Below are 18,470 nucleotides of genomic sequence, written 5' to 3'. Positions count from 1 at the left end.
GTTTGGCTAGATATGCATACTGAGGGATCCATTGTCGGCAGTACGAGGTGAGGCCAATAAAGGCCCGTACCTCCTTTTGTGTCTTGGGTTGTGGCAGATGTGCAATTAACTGAATGCGGTCTGGTGTCAGCTGTCTCCCCCACTTGGACAGCAAGTGCCCAAGGTATACCACTTGCTGGGCACAGAATTGTAGCTTCGAAGGGGACACTTTATGCCCTTTTTCGGCCAAGAAATACAAGACAGTCAGTGACGCATGCTCGCAGTCACGTTCGGTCCGTGCTGTTATTAACAAGTCATCGACATATTGGAGCAGAGCAGTGTCCGCAGGCATGTGAATACTGTCTAGTTGTCTTTTCAGGGCTTGACTGTAAATACTGGGACTTTCCGTGAACCCTTGAGGTGCACGTGCAAATTTGAAGCTTCGGCCATTTAAAGAGAATCCGAATAGATACTGGCTTTCTGGATGAATGGGAACACTAAAAGCGTTCTTGAGATCAATTACAGTAAAGAACGCTGCTTCAGAATCAATAGCAGTCAATAAGGAAGATATGTCTGGCACTACTGGGTACTGGGTAATGATGCATTTATTTAATTCTCGAAGGTCGATCACCAATCGGTAGACTGGTGGTGCATTTGGGTCAGTTCGTTTAAGAATCGGAATGATTGGAGAATTACATACATTGGAGTCAGTTTCTATAACTACTCCTTGGGCAATCAGTTCGTCAATAATTTTCAGTAAGGCTGCTACAGCCTCGGGGGGCAATTTGTATTGTCGGATTCGGGGTAGTACAACTCCTTGCCTGAGAGTGACACGATAAGGTGTAATGTGCATACAACCTACATCAGTTGGACCTTGTGCCCATAAATGCGCTGGTACATTTTGCAATCTAGGATCAAAATCTCGTAACACATAATGACCTTTGAAATCACGTAAAAATAACCTCACTCCTTCCGGAGAACAACATATTACAGCTCCTAGTGCTTTCAACGTTTTAATACCAAGCAGATTTTCAGGACATGCTTTCGTAAGCAACAAGTCTGTAGTACGAGACAATGGACCAACTTCTAGGGAAACTGGCTTTGACACTTCGTTAACAATAGGCTTTCCTGAAAAACCCAGTGAAACATTCTGAGAGCCTGAGAAGGGTGCCCCTGGAACCTCGTCATGACTGATGGTAGTTCTGATCGCCCCTGTGTCAATCAAAAATTTTCTGTCTTTCCCTAATACCTGACTATGTACATAGGGACCCTCTTGATCTACAGGAACCTCAATAAGAGGCAAGCCAACCTCCCTCTCTAGGCTGTTTCATGAGTACTGCTGGTAATCGGGGTAATCTGACTGTGCATACTGGTACATTTGTTGCGTGACATGTTGCGTGGCAGCAATAGGTTGGGGTTGGGGTACAGCTACTGTCTGTTGTGCTTGCTGTGGAGGTTGCGTATTCTGTGGACTATGTTGTGGAACATGTTCTTGTCTAGGAGGACGCGGTCTTTCTTTCGTTCTGCCGGTAGCAATATTGTATTTCAGAACGGTACATTCATTTATATAATGACCTGGCTGTTTACAGTAGTTGCAATTCCCTTTAACGGGAGCTGCAGAATGACCTGGCGGTGCTGTACCCTTTTTCTGACCGTCTGCTGGAACAGACTGGGCTACTAATACTTTCATTTTCGTATCTTTCATACGCCTCTGTTCATGATCATGGTCCTCTCTAATTCGGTTCTGGTGGTACTGTAACATCTGTAACATTTGAGAAGGGGTATTTGCTTGCCATGTGCTCTCGACTTTCAGTACTCTATTTTTGACTTGTGGTAAGGAATTCTCGACTAGTTTGGTTACAAAAAGATGTGGATATGATTCGCTACTTGTTTTCAGGCCGCTATTAATAATAAAACATTTCTCAAATCTAGAATAAAAATCACTAGTGTCTTCGTCTTGTTTCTGTTTGCAGGCTGAGATTGCATCCCAGTCTTCCTTTTTAACTGTCAATAACCTCGGCAAAACCTGTACTAATAATCCTGGTAATGCTTTAGTTTTGTCCCCGAGACCAGTACCTGGAATTCGTGTATTTTCTTCGTTTTCTAATTCAGTCCAGATAATCTTTTTATCTCCCACCTCCCATTCTTTTTCTTTCAGTTTTTCGTACATACCGGCCGGCAACAGTACTTTTAACATTTTAAGAATATCGGGATAGGTATAATCTCCCATGAGTAACATGTCCTTTAATTCACGGTGAAACCCTGCTGGATCTTTATCATGACAAGGCACTATTTTCTTAATTTCCAATAGTTCCATTTTGCTCAAGGGTGTGTATACGAATACGCGTTGAAGCGCACCCCCTGGGGCCTGGACGGGATGAACTTCTCGTAAGGGATTCTGTCTGTCTATGTAAAAGGTTTTCCTTACTGGGGGTGGAACAGGAACAAAATGTGGAGTCAGGAAAGTTCTGTATTTGTGGCGTTGTTCTAGAATGGTATTAATTAAATCGGTACCTAGGCCTCTCCATCTTTTTAGGAGCAACTCTTCCAATATATTATATAGGGGACCTGGATCAGAATGCTGACTCTCATATAGTGTAATGAGATGCTGGATCATGTACATACCAGCTAAACGTTGTTCGGTCGGGGAAAGATTCAAAAATGTTTGCGCTACTGAATCATCTTTATATACGCTGTTATTATCAGCCCATTGTACTGCTGATCGTGCTAGTTCTTGTTCACGCATGGTACTAAGTTCACTGGAACCTATTCGTTGTTTCAGTACTTTATCAGTGGCTTGGAATAAATGCTCAAGAGAACATTGTTCTGGTATGGGAGAAAGGAAACGTTTCTTGCTTTCTAGGCGTATGGGTCTGTCAAAAGGTCTTGCTCTACCTACGTACGCTATCATCTCTTGGTTTTCTTCTGTATCATCCATCTCGTCCTCTTCCGTGGTGTCATTCTCTTTCTCAGCTTCCCTAGTTTCGTTTTCCCTTTTGTGTATTAGTACAATTTCTTTACGGATTTTTCTGTACATGGCTTCTATACAATTTTGTGTATTATGTTTACCGTCAGTTATATTGTTACTTCACTTCATCAGGATACCCATTTCTTCTTTGCTTGTACCTGGCCGATCTAGTTCCCTTATCAAACAATTTATCAAAAACTGTAAGATCATTTTCTGTGTCTCGACCTTATTGTGTGCCATGGCCTCGTGAATGCATTCTGGTCTCTCCCCTGTTCTAATGAAATTATATATGTTATCTAGATGTTCTTCCATATGTGGTAGAAGAACCAAATAGTTTGTGACTCGCCGTAAACGTAGTGAGTATAGTATCATCTCGTCTTCGCCTGGTACCGGATCATATCTGCAATCTGTAATGTACTCTTTAAGGGCTGCGAATGTCGCTGCTCTGGGTGTAGGTTGTAATGCTAGTTCTCTAAGCGTCACTCGTTTTACTTGAGGCGGGGTGCGAAGGTGACCTCCTGTTGCGCCTCCTGAAGCGGAAGCGAGGGCATGAACTGGCTGTGTTGTAACTATTGGTGTCATAGCGGGTATAGTAGGTATATGTAATGGAGGCGGACTCTGGGTTGCAGCTGTCGCAAAAGGATTGTGAGGACCAATAACAGGAGGAACAGTAACAGTAGCAGTAGGGGAAGTGACAACAGGTGCGGGAGTCGCGTCTTGGAGACGTGGAGGGGTCCTGGCTTGAACAGACTGAGTAGGCTGCTGTACATTATTAGCAGGTGGTACGTGTACATTAGTATATGCTGGAGCAACATCATCTAAATAGGATGAAAGGAAAATGTCTGCTGCGGTCTGTTTATGACGGAGTTTAGTCGGGACCAATGGTGTTGGCAAGTTACGTGATACTTCCGGGGTCGCCTTGGGCAGGCCCTCGGTAAGAACAGGATACAGACCTGTAATAAGGGCATTTCTTTGTCTGTCTTGTTGTTCTATTCTGACTCGTTCTCCTTCTTCTAGTAACTCTTTTTCTCTAGCTTTTTCGGATTCTTCTCTACTTCTCTCTGCTTTCCTGATTGCTTTCTCTGTTCTTCTATGGGCTTCTTTACGCCATAATTCTATGGCATCTTTCTGGGATTGTCTGGCTTTCTTTTTCCATAATGCTTCTTCTACTCTCATGATGCAATCAACATCCCATGTCCCTGAGACAGGCCATCTATACTTCTCTTCCAGATCCTTAGTATACTCCACCCACAAATCTAGGTACAGTATGGCATCTAAGCCATGCTTATGGTACATAAAATGTCCAGGAGTGTCCCTAGGCGGGACGGGAACTGCTTCTTCGAGTATCCCTTTCCTAGTTCCTATCTGGCTTAATTTCGAGAACAGTGGCATATTTGGACTGATTTGAACGTGAACACAATAAACACAGTAATGGATTGCAAACAATCAATCATACCACGACATAAAGACACATTAAAAACATTTTCGAACAGTCACTACCTGGTACAGGAAAACATAATACTGGAAAACTCTCGAGAACTAGAATACTGAATTACTAGATGCACTGCTAGAACAGTACAGACATACCGGTCCCATAAAGAGACACGTCATACCGTATTTACCGAAGTAAACACGTCTGGACCAGGTCTGTGTACCCAGACCTGTCTTGACCGGGCACAAATTAATGAACCCGTCTAGATGCGTTCCCAATAACGGTACTCACCGGGAAGCAGAAACTGAAGGCCTCCGAAACTGGACTGGACTGCGTCAGGCTACGGTTTCTCCTATGCATGCGCTTCGGAACAGGTGGGCCTCTGGATACCTCGGACCTTGCTCTCTCGACTTGGGGCTCTGGTCGGGATCCTCCGCATTCCTCACCGCCTCGTCTGGATGCCGGGTCGCAGTCTCCGTCTCCTCCGTGGGCCTGAGGGAGATAGCAGGAAAACCCGCAGGAGTGCACTGGTTCCGTCATGGCTGCAGAAGGGGTCAAGGTCTGCGGCACATCACCGGCGAGTGGGGAAGGGGGGGGTCCCTATTCGGGCGCCAGATTATGTGGTAAATAAAATTACCGGACTATTTTTCTATGCGGTAAATGACAATAAGGATAGCTCAATCAAATGAGAGGCAGAGTCCGTGGTATCTGAGTCATACGGGCTTTAATGAAATGCCTCGAGGCATGGGACATCGAGTTCCATCACCACTAAGGTTCAGGAAGGGACATTCAACATTCTATTAACATCACACATTATATATAGTGTAACAGTATAATTGAATTGAATACAGTAGGCGTAACAGGTGAAAAGAGAGAGATAAGAACACATGTGCGTAACAGGAGGCGTGTAAGAAGACGTACACATGGGCGTGCACTGGACATGTCAGAGAAACGTCACATGAAACGTCACAAGTGGGTGGATGCTCAGAGGAAGTTTGCAGGATCAGCAGAAACTTTTGGCCTATATGCGCCAGATGCGCGCGCAACTAAGCATGACGTGTAACTGGGGAGAGCTGGGGGCTTCGACTTTTGCACTAGGAGAGGAGACTAATGTCTGGGATGTCAGAACGACCTGCACCTACAGCATATCTGGTATCTTATGTTTGGAGGATGTAGTATCTGAAGTAAAAGGTCTCTCGGGCAGAGGCCGTTCATCACTGAATGCTAGTGCGTGCATATGGATCTTCATGTAGAGTGCGGGGGCCATGGGCCTACCATGGTAACGGGAGCAGTGATTTACTTGCATGGAGACAGGAAGGCAGGGCCCTTTGCTCTGCAGCCGGGAATATGTTTACCTATTTCACTAGACTGGAATGTGTTTTCGCGGAGGCTGAACAGATAACTGTAGGCAAAATAACATTTTGGCAGGCAAGCAGGCCGAGCCAGGCACCGCTCGTCTGGGCAGGATGTAAGGTAGAGGTCAGGGATGCATACCTAAACTGCAGCTTTCAGAGACAGAAGAGACTTGGAGCCTCAATTAAGGGCCTAGCTCGACGGAGCCAGGAAACATGGAGAATAACGGGTGCGAGATTCAAAAGTGTACCATGTAAAGACGTTGGCACCATAGGCCTAGAAGCCAAATTAACGTGGTTTTCTTGGAGAACTGAATAACTGACATGTTAACGTTGGACGCAAATGCATATGCGTCTTTCTAGCATGCACGGAAAAGAAGTTACACGACATACAAGGAACATGGGTTCATGGATAGTTCATGGATAGGGTGCGAGTGGGGGACACATTAGCTACCTGAAAATTTCTATTACCTCATACACACGTACAGTATGTAGACCAAATTTACCCTGCCACTGAGTGTTCACTCAGCTTTCTGGATCCATCCTTTATCCCATGAATGGGCTCTCCTCAATAGCAGGGTGGCAGAGTATGCTAGAGCTAGGTTGGCAGGAATGGGCATCTTCTGCGGCGTGTATACAGATGTGTGCACTGGGTATATGGGGGTCTGCAGAGGAGTGTGCACTGGATTGGGACATGTGCAAAGTATATGTTTATTTGCAGGTGTCTATAGTTGGTGTCAGTGCAGGACGTGAGTGTCTGCAGTCTGTCTTTGCAGAACTGTGCATTTTCCTGCAGAGAAGTTTGTCTGCAGGGTGTGTGTAAATAGGGGTACGGCTTCAGGTGGGGTGTTACACCCCCTAATAACACAGACAAGAACACACACGCACACTGTCGGTTTGAAGGTCTAGAAATAATTATTTTACAAAATAATGGACAAATATACACTCTTGTCCCTTTCCATTGCTCCTTACACCTCCTTCATGCAATGCTTCTCATATAATGTATTTTAACAAGCTATGCCAGCGTGACTGTTGGAAAACCTGAAGCCCTCCCCGCCATTCCTACTGACCAAACTATGCCCCTGTGTGTATATCTGCAGATGTACAGAGTGGGTGACTGTGCAGTGGGATTCAGGGTGCATGTCTGCAGGGGTGTGCCTCTGCAGTCCTGTGGGTAGATAGAAGCGTGTGTCGTGCATTTTTTAGCAGGTATGTGCGATTATCTTTTCAGGAGGCTGTGTGTATGTGCAGGGTTAGGCTGGAGTAGGGGCCGTGCGTGGACTTTCCTTCTGGACCTAGGGTTCTGGATGTTCAGCCTAGATAGCTTCTTACGATTTCAAGATAAAAATCAACCCACCCCCCACACAAAAAAATAAGAATTAACCAGAATCCATCCATTCCTGCAGATGACAGACACCAGTGGGGGGGAAAGAATGGAGAGGAGAAAAAAATAGTAAAGGTACAAAGTAAGAAGGCACCAGAGAAGATAAATGAGTATCCAGTGGCAGAACGCGAGAATAGTAAAGACACATTTGAAAAGAAAGATATTGTAGAAGGAGAAAAAGAGAAATGAGAGTGGAGACTCCAGACCAATGAACCAAAGCTTTCAATAAAATTAAGAACAGGATGTTTTACATGACTTAATACTGTGCATATTACAACCGACGGGGGTATTTTCTGTTAAGCCTAAAAAGACACTGACAGTTGTTAGTGTGTTTCGTTACAACCCTAGCGACAACATCAGCAGGAGAAAAAAAAGAATAAGAGTGAAAATATTATTTGCAAGAAACAGAAAATTGTAGAGATATGAATGCTAAATCCAGTGAGGTCTTTCCCCAGCGCCAAGAAACGGACAGGTGTCAGTGTACTGTTCGAGAACCCTACTAACATAAAAAGATAAAGAGTGGAAATAGTAATCTATAGATTCAAATTTGGGAGAGATGCCACATGGAATGTGCATTCAACAGAGTTCATGCATAATCTGCAGCTTATTGGTTCCAATCCATGAGACAGTTTGTTGGGTTTAAAAGGCATGAAGTACCGTGATACCCACTTAACCTGTTGGCCACAGATTAACCTTGACTCTGAACACTGTGTAAATGGACCTACTGCGGAAATCACGGGGTAGGTATTCCTGCAGGTCACACATTGTAATCAGTCAGAAATGTCAGTGATTTAAGGCACTTACAACAAAGATGGTTATGGCCTGGCCTGACAGCGCAGCTGGCGACAGACAATTATGTGAGTTTCACTAGAGATGGGCTTTGGCTCCACCCACATGCCTGGAGCAATAAGAATATGTTTTGATTGGCAGAAGTTGTATGCTTCCACAAACAAATTCTTACCCTCCATGCACCTGTGATCATTTTGTTTATTTATCCAGCTGCTTAAGCTTGAACTTTCAGACACACACATGATATTTGAATGCTAGTAAAGCGTCTTAGATATCCATATAGTTTATGTTGTTTTTCTTCAGCAGCAGCACTGATGGGAGGAGAGCAGCCATGAACATACATGGATTTTTAAGTCTCGCTTGATAGTGCAGCTGTCACCTGACCGTTGTAACCTCCACCAATATTATACTGCAGTACTATGCTTCCACACACATGCACATCTATTCCCATGCTATTTACTTGTAATGCTTTATGATGTGTGTGTGAGCATTACATTATTTTGCACGTTCAAATACCTATTAACGCCTTAACCGCAGCGGTTTTTCCGCCGCGGTGCGGGCGTTCTAAAGGGTGGGCGGGGCTCCGTCGGCCGTTGGCCGACGGCAGCACTAGGGAGGTAGTGCTCCCATCGGCCAACGGCCGACTGGAGCACGCAAGGGGTTAAATAGATGCTTTCAAGTCCTGCATCTGCATTATGCGCTCAATATCAACAACCACAGAGCACAAAACATAAAACTTGAAAAAAAAGCTTTACTTTTGCATAATTGTTGTGCAACATTAATTTAGACTGGCAGTTTCAATAAAACAAAATACTCGATCACGATGTCCGTGCCAGACCTCGTAAATGTAAGCGGGACAAGTGCAATTGGATTTCTTTACAGGTCAAGTAGACATCAGGAGTATCAGGAGCATTTTGCCCTTTACACAAGTAGATATTTTTAGAAATATCCACAAACCTGAATTAATGTAACTTTCAAATCAAGGCTGTAAATTACTCTGTTGCCTCTTTTGTCTTCAGAGGCAAAAGCACTTCTCCCAGAGGAAACCCCCTTCTGCTATAATTCCACCCACTAACAAGTTTAGGGGTGTTCTGCCCAGTTTCCTACCCCCAAAACAGATTTACACTTGCCCGTGGCAGGCACCACATCCTGGACGTTTTACATGGTGAGAAATCACCTGCAAAATATATTTGTGAATACCCACAGAATTATGAGTTCATGGATGTCAGCTACCTTTTGCAGTTGCCCCACTGAAAATGTAAGTCTCCTGCTCCGGTGTGTTTTTGTCATTCTTGAAATTATTGGCGAATCTTTGCATTGGAGTAAATCCATACAAGCGTCTTTTTATGAATCACAAAGTTGAATTTGTACTTGGAAAAGGGGCTTGTTTTCCAATACATCTGCATTGTTTCCCCTCTTCTCCGAAGGTTTAGTGTTATTAGCTCCTGAACATGATTTTACTAATGTGATATGTATCACCAACGATTTTGCTAAGGGAAACAGAAATGTAGATCTATACCCAAAACTAACAATTTTACCAATTAAATACAACAGATTGCAAGTGAAAATACTGTAATTCATAAGAGACCAATAAATAAAGTTACCCAATACATGCCAAAACCTAAGGTGACTGACAGAAGAACATAACTAGAAACAGAAGTAGCTTGAAGCACTGTGGGCCACATATAGTAGACTAGAATGAATTTTAGACTTAATGAGAAAGCGAGGTTTTGCGATCAATTAATCGCTATCCACTCCAGAAATTATGGAATACTAACATATGCCTCAGATGTGGCCACGCATTTAGTCGTTTACAAGTTATTCTGTACTACTTGATCACCAATTTTAAAGGCCATCTTACAGTGGTTTATTAACACCTTCGCTGCTAGGTGTTTTCCCCTCCGGTGCTGGATGACACCCATTTCCCATTGTTTCATGACGAGCTCAGCTCGTCATCAGCACAGCTCAACCGTGCATCATGACGAGCTGAGCTCGTCATCAGCATCGAAAGGGTTAAAAGGCACAACAGCTTTGCACCCATTTCCTTAACCTAAAACATCAAGTATTATGCGTAGGCCAAAGAGATCTGAATCTTAATGCAACCAAGATAATGGCCGGGTTGCTGGGTTCCCATTACTTATTTAAAAAGACACTACTCTTGACCCCTCACTCTCAGCCATTTTTACAATCAAACAGCCCATGCAAATTTAATGAAAAATCTAATATTCTGGTATGTCGAAAGAATTATGAAGTCACATAGCAGCTTCCTTTGAAAAGGCCTTAAGCTTTATCCTAAGGCATTACATCCGTGGATCCTAGACATCTTCATGAAGTCCAATAAATTCTAAAGTAGACTGTGGGAATGTTCGATGTACAGTATGTCCAGCGTATCCATTACAATGACGAATACAATGAAGAAGCAGTTTAACTATTATTAGGCATTAATTAACTACTTTTTGATGTTTGCCGTTGGATGGCACTCCTCTTTCTGCAGGAATATCGGGTAGCTGGCCATCATTAAAGTCTTCAGAAAAGTAGCAAATCTCTGGTCTCCTCCACAAATCTTTTGCTTTCTCGCCTAGACAAGATTTAGTTTGTTGTGTCGAGTGTAACAAATAAATGTAAAACTACAACTATGCACATTAAAGCAAAGGGGTTTTGGGCATAACAAAAATGGATGTTTAAAGGTGCATCACAAGTGCAGTGTGGCCGATACACCCCAAAAATAAACTCCTTTATATCAAGAAAAAAGGGGGTCACACAACTCATCATTAGGAGTAAAGAGGTCATAGGGTATTTCTTCTGTAGTTGTTTTTAGAGTACTTCTATAACTTTGTATTCAAAGATCCACAACAGATACAATTTCACCACATTATTCCTCATATTGTAGCTCCGTTTACATACCCCACATTTCGGTTTCAGGCCTATTGCTCCAAGCAGCATTTATCATCACAACTGAAAATCCGAGGTATTCTCAGTAACAGATTATTACCTAGTAAACAGTCAAATTCTTTGCGATTAGCCTGAACTAAACAATTCTCCTCTTGCATCTGTCTAAAGAGTTATGTACTGAGCACGCACAGATAGCTTGGTAGGACAAGGGGTGACATTATAGTGCAGTAAACAGTGCTCCCAGCCTATGAAAACCGATACTCAAGTCTGCTCTTGCTCATGTTGCTCACAACATTTCAGCCTGTATAACAACTGTTAATAATTGACTAAAGGCAAACCAATTATTGTGTGCAGTATAAATGAAGAAACTGATAATGCAGAACCAAGCGACTGAACAAAGAGTCTTTGTTTGACAGAGATCCAATATATGTACAAGGTAGCATGGTAAGGGGATGTCTATAAAAACCATGATAACAATCTCCATATGCAAGGCAAAGCTTGCAAACAAAGCTGTACCTCTAAGAAAGTGCAGGGGAATTAACTATGAGTTTCAGTTCAGAAAAATCACAACGTGATAAATACAGAGAACCTAGCAATTGTAGGTATAAGCTACAGACTAAAAGATGGTTTCTAGGTGCATAAGCGGTCATGGGGATTAGTGACAATTCTTTGAAATTTGTTAACGTCTTGAGATGGAGATCTGCATTCTCTTAAACAGTTTTGCAATTTCAGGATGATGTAACAAGGCTTATGGTTTTTGCTGAAACAGTTATCAACTATTTAAATAGCACAGGCTCTGCCACTGTTAACCCTTTCGATGCTCATGACGGAACGGTTCCGTCATGAGCATCGGTCGAACTGTGCTCATGACGGAATGGTTCCGTCATGGCCACACCCATTTACATTAGGGCCCAGCATCTGAGGTAAATCTGCACCGCACGGATGAGGTTAAGATCTCAGCACATTCAGCAGTATAATATAGCTTTCGTAGTGGTTCGGAGGTTTAGATCCCAGACCTTTAAAAAATGTCAGTGGTAATGACCCAACACCACCACCATCAAGTCTTGTCTTTCAAAGACACAGGGGCAGAGGCTTAGCAGGTGAAAGTAATTATTGGGTTATTTTAATAAAGACAAGTGAACTGTTGTACCTCGGTGATCTCCATCCGTTCACAGTTGGAGCATGTACCATCAATTCTTTGGCGCTGAAGCCATCTTCATGCCCAGAAGAACTCAGGACTACAAATCCAATCTTGTGTGGCATTGTGTTCTGCTGAAAAACAAGACACAAACACAATTTAAATGAAGGTTACATTTAGAAACTCAACAAAAAAACTCTGTCTCTCTGTGTAATCTAAAACTAAAATATTTAAAAAACAAGTGTGAAATCCAAACTTTGACATTTTAAACGTTTAAGTACTTTCAAAAAGGCAGATGTTCATGTGGAGATCTCAATTCTCAAATATTTCCATTGAGTAGGCACATAGTCGCTTCTCAAGTGATTGGTTTTGTCTGCTCACATGTTTCGCCATCTAAATGGTGTTTACTTTGCAAAGATGGCGTCTTGAAAAGTTATCAGTTTGAATAAACAATTTAGATTGTGTTGACTGATTGATTGGCATGGGCGATGTTTTATTTTATCTTTTATTAACTTAATGATGATGGACTGTTTTACTTGCAGTACATGTATACACCTTGAAGCTTAATTTTATTTGTCACTTTTGCAGTGCACAAATAAAATAAATACAGAGCAAAGCTTTCAATTACAAGGATGAGTTCTGTAGTGTAAAACACCAGGATAACAAAACATATGTTGTTCCTACACACATTTGCAGATGTTCTCTGGCAGGGAAATGTCCAAGGCATTCAGTGTATTTGATAAATTAAACTCATTATAATCAATTCACTCTTAAATAAAAACAAGGAATTAGGATTGAAGATAAAGGAACTCTGGACCAAGCATCTACAAAGTTTTTTAATGTACAGTTCCCGAAATGTTATGTTGTCCAGCTTTAATGTTATCTTTGCTGTACTTGCATTTGTAGGTCTATCCCAACCCTTTCTGCACTCTTGTACCCTAACCATCATAAACATTCTGTCTCTGAGATTGTTCCATGCAATAAGGCTAAGTGAGATTAAGATAAACATACAGATGGACAAAATACCAAATTTGTTTTTTTTAATGTTAAACTTGCTCCAAACTAACATTCATGCTAAGTCCCAGATAACGCCTCCCCATACAGGTGTTTGCATTTCAGACACGGGTCACCTACATCAGAGCAATGAAGGAAAAAAACAGATTTATGTCATTTAGTTATTCAATTCAATCAATGACAATAGCATTGACATAACCATAACCAAAAACTTTATGCACATATTTGTCTCATCATGTGAATGCTTGCTCCCACTATAGGCAACACTGTATACCACGTTAGCATTTACTGCTTTGTCACTTTCGCCCTATTAAAACCTTGGTGCTTGTATGCATCCACAATAGGGCAATCCTACGGTAAGGCAACAAAAAGACCTGATGTAAGAATTTCCACAACCCCAACTCTCCCACCACCTTCTTACAAATCAGGAGCAAACAAAACTCAATTAGCTCTTGCACATCTCCAAGACATGGTACTTCCGAAAGTCTGCATTTTTGATTGAGTGATGTGCACCCAATACAAAAAGTTTTACATTTTATTAATGTGTATTTAGTGGAGCATGAGACTGTCAGTTCCCATTAGGAGTCAATGACCTTTGATTACAAATCAGAGATCGCAAGCCAACAATTTCGTGCTGGATCACTGATTCAACCCTTTGAAATGTACAGTAGAAATTGGGATCTTTGTTCCTACAGTCATTTGTATCAAAGAAAGAATTCGCTATGTTTAATGGGTAGCTTAGGGAACTGTGGCATGGCTGAGCTCAATGTATGCAAACTGTCCATACTGAAAATACCTCTTTAAACAAAGTAGAGTCAATCAAAACTTACAAATATTCAGGAACTCAGGAAAAGGAAACACCCAGTCTGCAAAATACAACAGAGTATTCGCCTGCAGGATTAAACAACAGAGCTATGTACTGTTGTAGGTTTGACACCCGGTGATGATAATGTGGCAAATTAGGGATTACTTGGTCCCCACTGCTTTAAAGTTCTGTTCACACAACATAAGGAGCAATCCCTGTCCCAGACTTTCAAGATAATAATCATATTAGCCAAAACCCAAAGTGGTTTAAGATTGTGCTATAAGACAACACATGCAGTCGTTTGGTGAAAGCGATCATACCAATTCTGCCCATTTAAGGCAGCAAAATCTTGCTCGAAATCAAGAAGTTCATTTATAGAGTCTGTAAAATATGCCTTGGATTCCGTTTCTTGAACACCTCTTCTAAATGATTGAATGTAATACCCAGCTATCAAAGACACCTCTATAAACATTCCAACCTTCACCCAACATCTAGGAAAGTCTGGGAGAAAAATGTCAGGTTTTATCTGAATGACCTCAAATCCTCCTGTCAGGAAGAACTTCGCCCACCTTCACCTTATGCACCCAGCCCAGTATCAGACAATGGACTGGTTACAATCAACAGAAGCTAATCAGCACAAATATTTATAAAGCGGTCCTGTCTGCCTGATGCTGGGAACTGTGAAGGATCTTGCATCTACAGCCAATGAACTGGTTTAAGTGCGAGTCCGGTGAAGGTTCTATATGGCAAAACAGTTAAAGCTGCCTACAAGGAATTCATTCATATGCTTCTTGAAAAAAGAATTTTGTATATCTACTATAAAGTGGCAACATATGACACCATGAAGCAAATCATTCAAGATTTACATGTTTCTTTGCCGCACATTTTGAGCGAGCTTATCATCAGTCTGTACAAGGACAGAAGAGGACTGTGCAGAATTCCTGAGAGATTTTTCCTTGCCAGTGTTGTCCTCAGAAGCTTGCGAATACGAATCGAGGCGGACCTCACAGAGGAAGAGCTGGGTGAAGCACTGGGTGCCCTAAAATCCGGGAAAGCATCGGGTCCAAATGGGCTCCCGGTACAGATCTACAAACAACAGGCCTCGATCATAATACCTCCGCTCCGAGAAATGTTGTTGGAGGCATGCGAAACAGGGCAGCTGCTGCTGGACTAGAGGGCATCAATGATAGTAATGATCTATAAAGGCAGGACGCCACCCGACCAGAGTAGTTCCTACCGTCCTATGTCCCTCATCAATGTGGAGGCCAAGATTCTGGCAAACGCCTTGGCAGACAGTTTGGTGTCTGTCATTACGGAATTGATACACGTAGACCAGTTGGGGTTCATACCCAGTAGAAGTACAGGGCATAATTTACAGAGACTATACAGGGTGCTGCACATGACCAGTGGTACTGAGACCCAACAGACGGCCTTGATGGCGCTAGACGCATCAATGGCCTTTGATAGTATCGAGTGGCCATACCTGTTCATGGTCCTCCAACAATTGGGCTTCGGTCCTAATACCTGTGGTTGGGTTAGGCTATTGGATGAGATGTAACAAACCAGAAACACCCCAGGGTCTGAACAATACTCGAGAACAATGGAAACCTGCTTCTAAGAGACTCTACCTGCTGAAAAGATTAAAAAATATTTTTAAAAAGTTCGGATTCCCATCACTCACCAACTTGGTGACATCCTTCATCATCTGGGTCTCCTCTGAATGTCAACCTGGTGACTTACAGGGCTACAACCCCATCATAGTGGTGGAGGAGCCCGAGGATGTTTTCATATTAAAGGAGTATGTCTATCCAATGTATCAGATGTGAGCAAAAGAGTTTGTGGGAAATGAAGGCAGTGCAACAGTGACAAGTGAAGTTAAAATTGAGCCATGGTAGAGCCAATGTTTATTATTGTCTACCGAAACCCAAACTAAAAACAGTGCGACCGTCTTGAGGTACCGATGGACAGAGCGGTGCCTCGTTTCCCCTGAGCTGTTGCCAGGTGGGGTGAGGTAGTCTCCTCATGAATTTGAGGTATTCCAAGGTATCCAAATTTCTTTGAGGAAGGATTGTACAAACCACAAAAACAGGTGACCCGGTTGTATTGTTTCCATGTGTACTTATGTATATGGAACTTTTTCCTTTTTTTTTTTTACACTTTTGTAATTTCACACTATGCAGTAGCAAAATAATTTTGTTCTGATTTTTGGGTCCTGACGAAGGCACTGGACGAATTGTTGTCCACATGTGCTGAAACATGTTGACCACCAAATTATATAGACAGCTATCTGTTGAAACTGTCTTTGGCACTGTTTTTAGTTTGGGTTACGGTAGACAATAATACACATTGGGTCTACCATGGCTCAATTTTAACTTCACTTATCACTGTTGGACTGCATTCATTTCCCACAAACTCTTTTGCTCACATCTGATACATTGGATAGACATACTCCTTTAATATGAAAACATCCTCAGGCTCCTCCACCACTATGATGGAGTTGTAGCCCTGTAAGTCACCAGGTTGACTTTCAGAGGAGACCCAGATGATGAAGCATGTCACCAGGTAGGTGAGGGATGGAAATCCGAAATTTTTCTGAATATTTTTTATCTTTTCAGCAGGTAGAGTCTCTTAGAAGCAGATTTCCATTGTTCTCTAGTATTGTTCAGACCCTGGGGTGTTTCTGGTTTGTTAAGTCTGTTGATTTGGGGCATGATATCCCAGTAGGTCTTTAAATATGGCCTCTGACCCTATTTAAAGTGTTGTGTTATATTGGACGAGATGCCCATGGAAAGAGTGCGAGTTAATGGGGCACTTTCCAGATTCTTTCAACTGCATAGAGGTACCAGGCAGGAGAGTGCCCTCTGTCCCCCACTCCTGTTTGCTCTTGCACTGGAGCCATGGGCACACGGGATCAGGAGGGATCCCAGGATCTGGGGGTACAGAGGCGCCGGGGGGATGGGAGGATGGGAGGATGGGAGGAACGAATCTCCCTCAACGGAGATGATATTGTTTTGATTTTTGCACGACCTTACTATTTAATGGTGCGTGTGTTGCACATTTTCAAGCTCTTTGGTAGCTATTCCTGCTACAATATTAATTGATCAAGGTCAGTAATTTTTCCATAGTCGGGCCCTCCTCCCAGGGTCCGAGCACAGGGCATCTGCGTCATTCGAAATCAACAGGTGTTCCGGCACAGGAATCTTGGGCCCCAAATGAGTCACCTAAGTGCAGACTTCAGTCATTAGTGCACTCTTCCACTCGCCCTCATGGGTAGGGCAGTTCTTTTTAAAATGATGGCGTTACCAAGGCTTATTTATGTTCTCCAGAACACCCCCTTATCGTTCTCCGACCATATTCAAATGTATAGCGCAGGCAGTTCGGACAGTTGTGGGATGGTGGCTCTCCGAGAATTGCTCTTCACAAGTTGCAAAAGGGGGTATACGATGGGGGCTTGGCCATTCCAGACAACAGGCTGTATTATTGGGCCTCGCAACTCAAGCTCATAAATGACTGGATATATGTAGGAGAGGAGGAGCCGGCCTATAGGGTTGATAAAGCCACCATGCCACAGGGGAATTGTGACCCCCTCTTGTACTCTCGGAGATCGCGGCCGGAGTGGCCTGAACACACTAAAGTGGTACTACAGTGCTGGAGAGAAGCCAATAAACTCTTGGGCTGGGCGGGGAAATTGACCAGTAGGACCCCGTTGTGGGTGGGTGATCCACTGCGGGAGGTGGCCTCGCGGACAAGTTTTAAAGGGTGGAAAATGATTGGTATCGAATACCTGGGAGATGTATGGAAAAGGGACTCCCCACTAACATTTGAGGCTCTCCAGAAAGAATACAGCCTACACCAGTCTCAGAGATACCATCACATGAGACTCACATATGCTCTACACACCTACATACACAAGGAAGAAGGGGGGTCTTGATTCCGGAATACTCCTAGCTAGAAGACAGGCTGCTGCTTGACCCCATCACTGAGAAACCAACCTCTACAATATACCGCAAACTAGTGACTAATGTGCCAGACCCCCTGATTACTCTCTGGGAGGCCTAGGTCAAAGATCTCGGTAGCATAGACAACGAGGAGTGGCAGGAGGCAATTCAGAGCCCTAGAGAGGTCACAATACGCTCTAGATATCTACTAGTACAGCTCAAAATTCTACACCGTACCTATTAGCCTCACACTCATCTATACAAATGGGGTAGAATCCCGACAGCACGGTGGGTCAGGGGTTGTCAGCGGGAGGGTACTTTCTTGCATATTCTATGGGAATAACCTATTTTCAACTTATGAGCAAGGTTATCAAGGAATTTTTTGTTACAAATAAGGGGACAGCCTCACAGGAGATTGTATGGAATACATTCAAATCAATTGTCAGAGGAGAAACCCTTAGCTTCTCCAAATTTAAACGTAGGAAAGTTTTGAGGAAACATCAACAAGATTTTGAAAGGGTGACCATTGCTGAATGTAAGCTAGCTGATTCAATACGACTTGGTCTGGAGCCTGCTTTAGTCCAAAAGGCTCAACAGGATCTTACTATTGCAAGATCGTTTGCATATACTAATATTGCGGAGCAGATTGCTGAAAAATTTACAAGATATAAAGAAGAAGCATATGAATTCGGTGAAAACACCGGCAGAGTATTGGCAAAGAGGCTAAGGGAGAGAGCAGTGTATAACGATATCTCAAAAATTGTGGATATACAAGGGAA

General features: G+C 42.9%; 1 protein-coding gene across 2 annotated transcripts in view; it reads right to left on the bottom strand.

The window, feature by feature from the left end:
* The window catches only part of CEP104 (centrosomal protein 104), a 513,885-nt gene that overhangs the window by 413,371 nt on the left and 82,044 nt on the right, over window positions 1–18,470 (bottom strand). Inside the window, exon 2 of one of the 2 annotated variants that reach the window (XM_086921737.1) lies at window positions 11,947–12,068. In XM_086921737.1, coding sequence (XP_086777863.1) covers window positions 11,947–12,059 — 113 coding nt within the window. In that variant the 5' untranslated portion in view covers window positions 12,060–12,068. The remainder of the gene's footprint in view (window positions 1–11,946; window positions 12,069–18,470) is intronic. The other variant, XM_086921738.1, reaches the window with a different exon arrangement.

Source organism: Lissotriton vulgaris, chromosome 5, assembly GCF_964263255.1.
Source record: "Lissotriton vulgaris chromosome 5, aLisVul1.2, whole genome shotgun sequence".
In the NCBI taxonomy this organism is placed as follows: domain Eukaryota; kingdom Metazoa; phylum Chordata; class Amphibia; order Caudata; family Salamandridae; genus Lissotriton; species Lissotriton vulgaris.
This window is presented reverse-complemented; position numbering and strand designations above follow the sequence as displayed.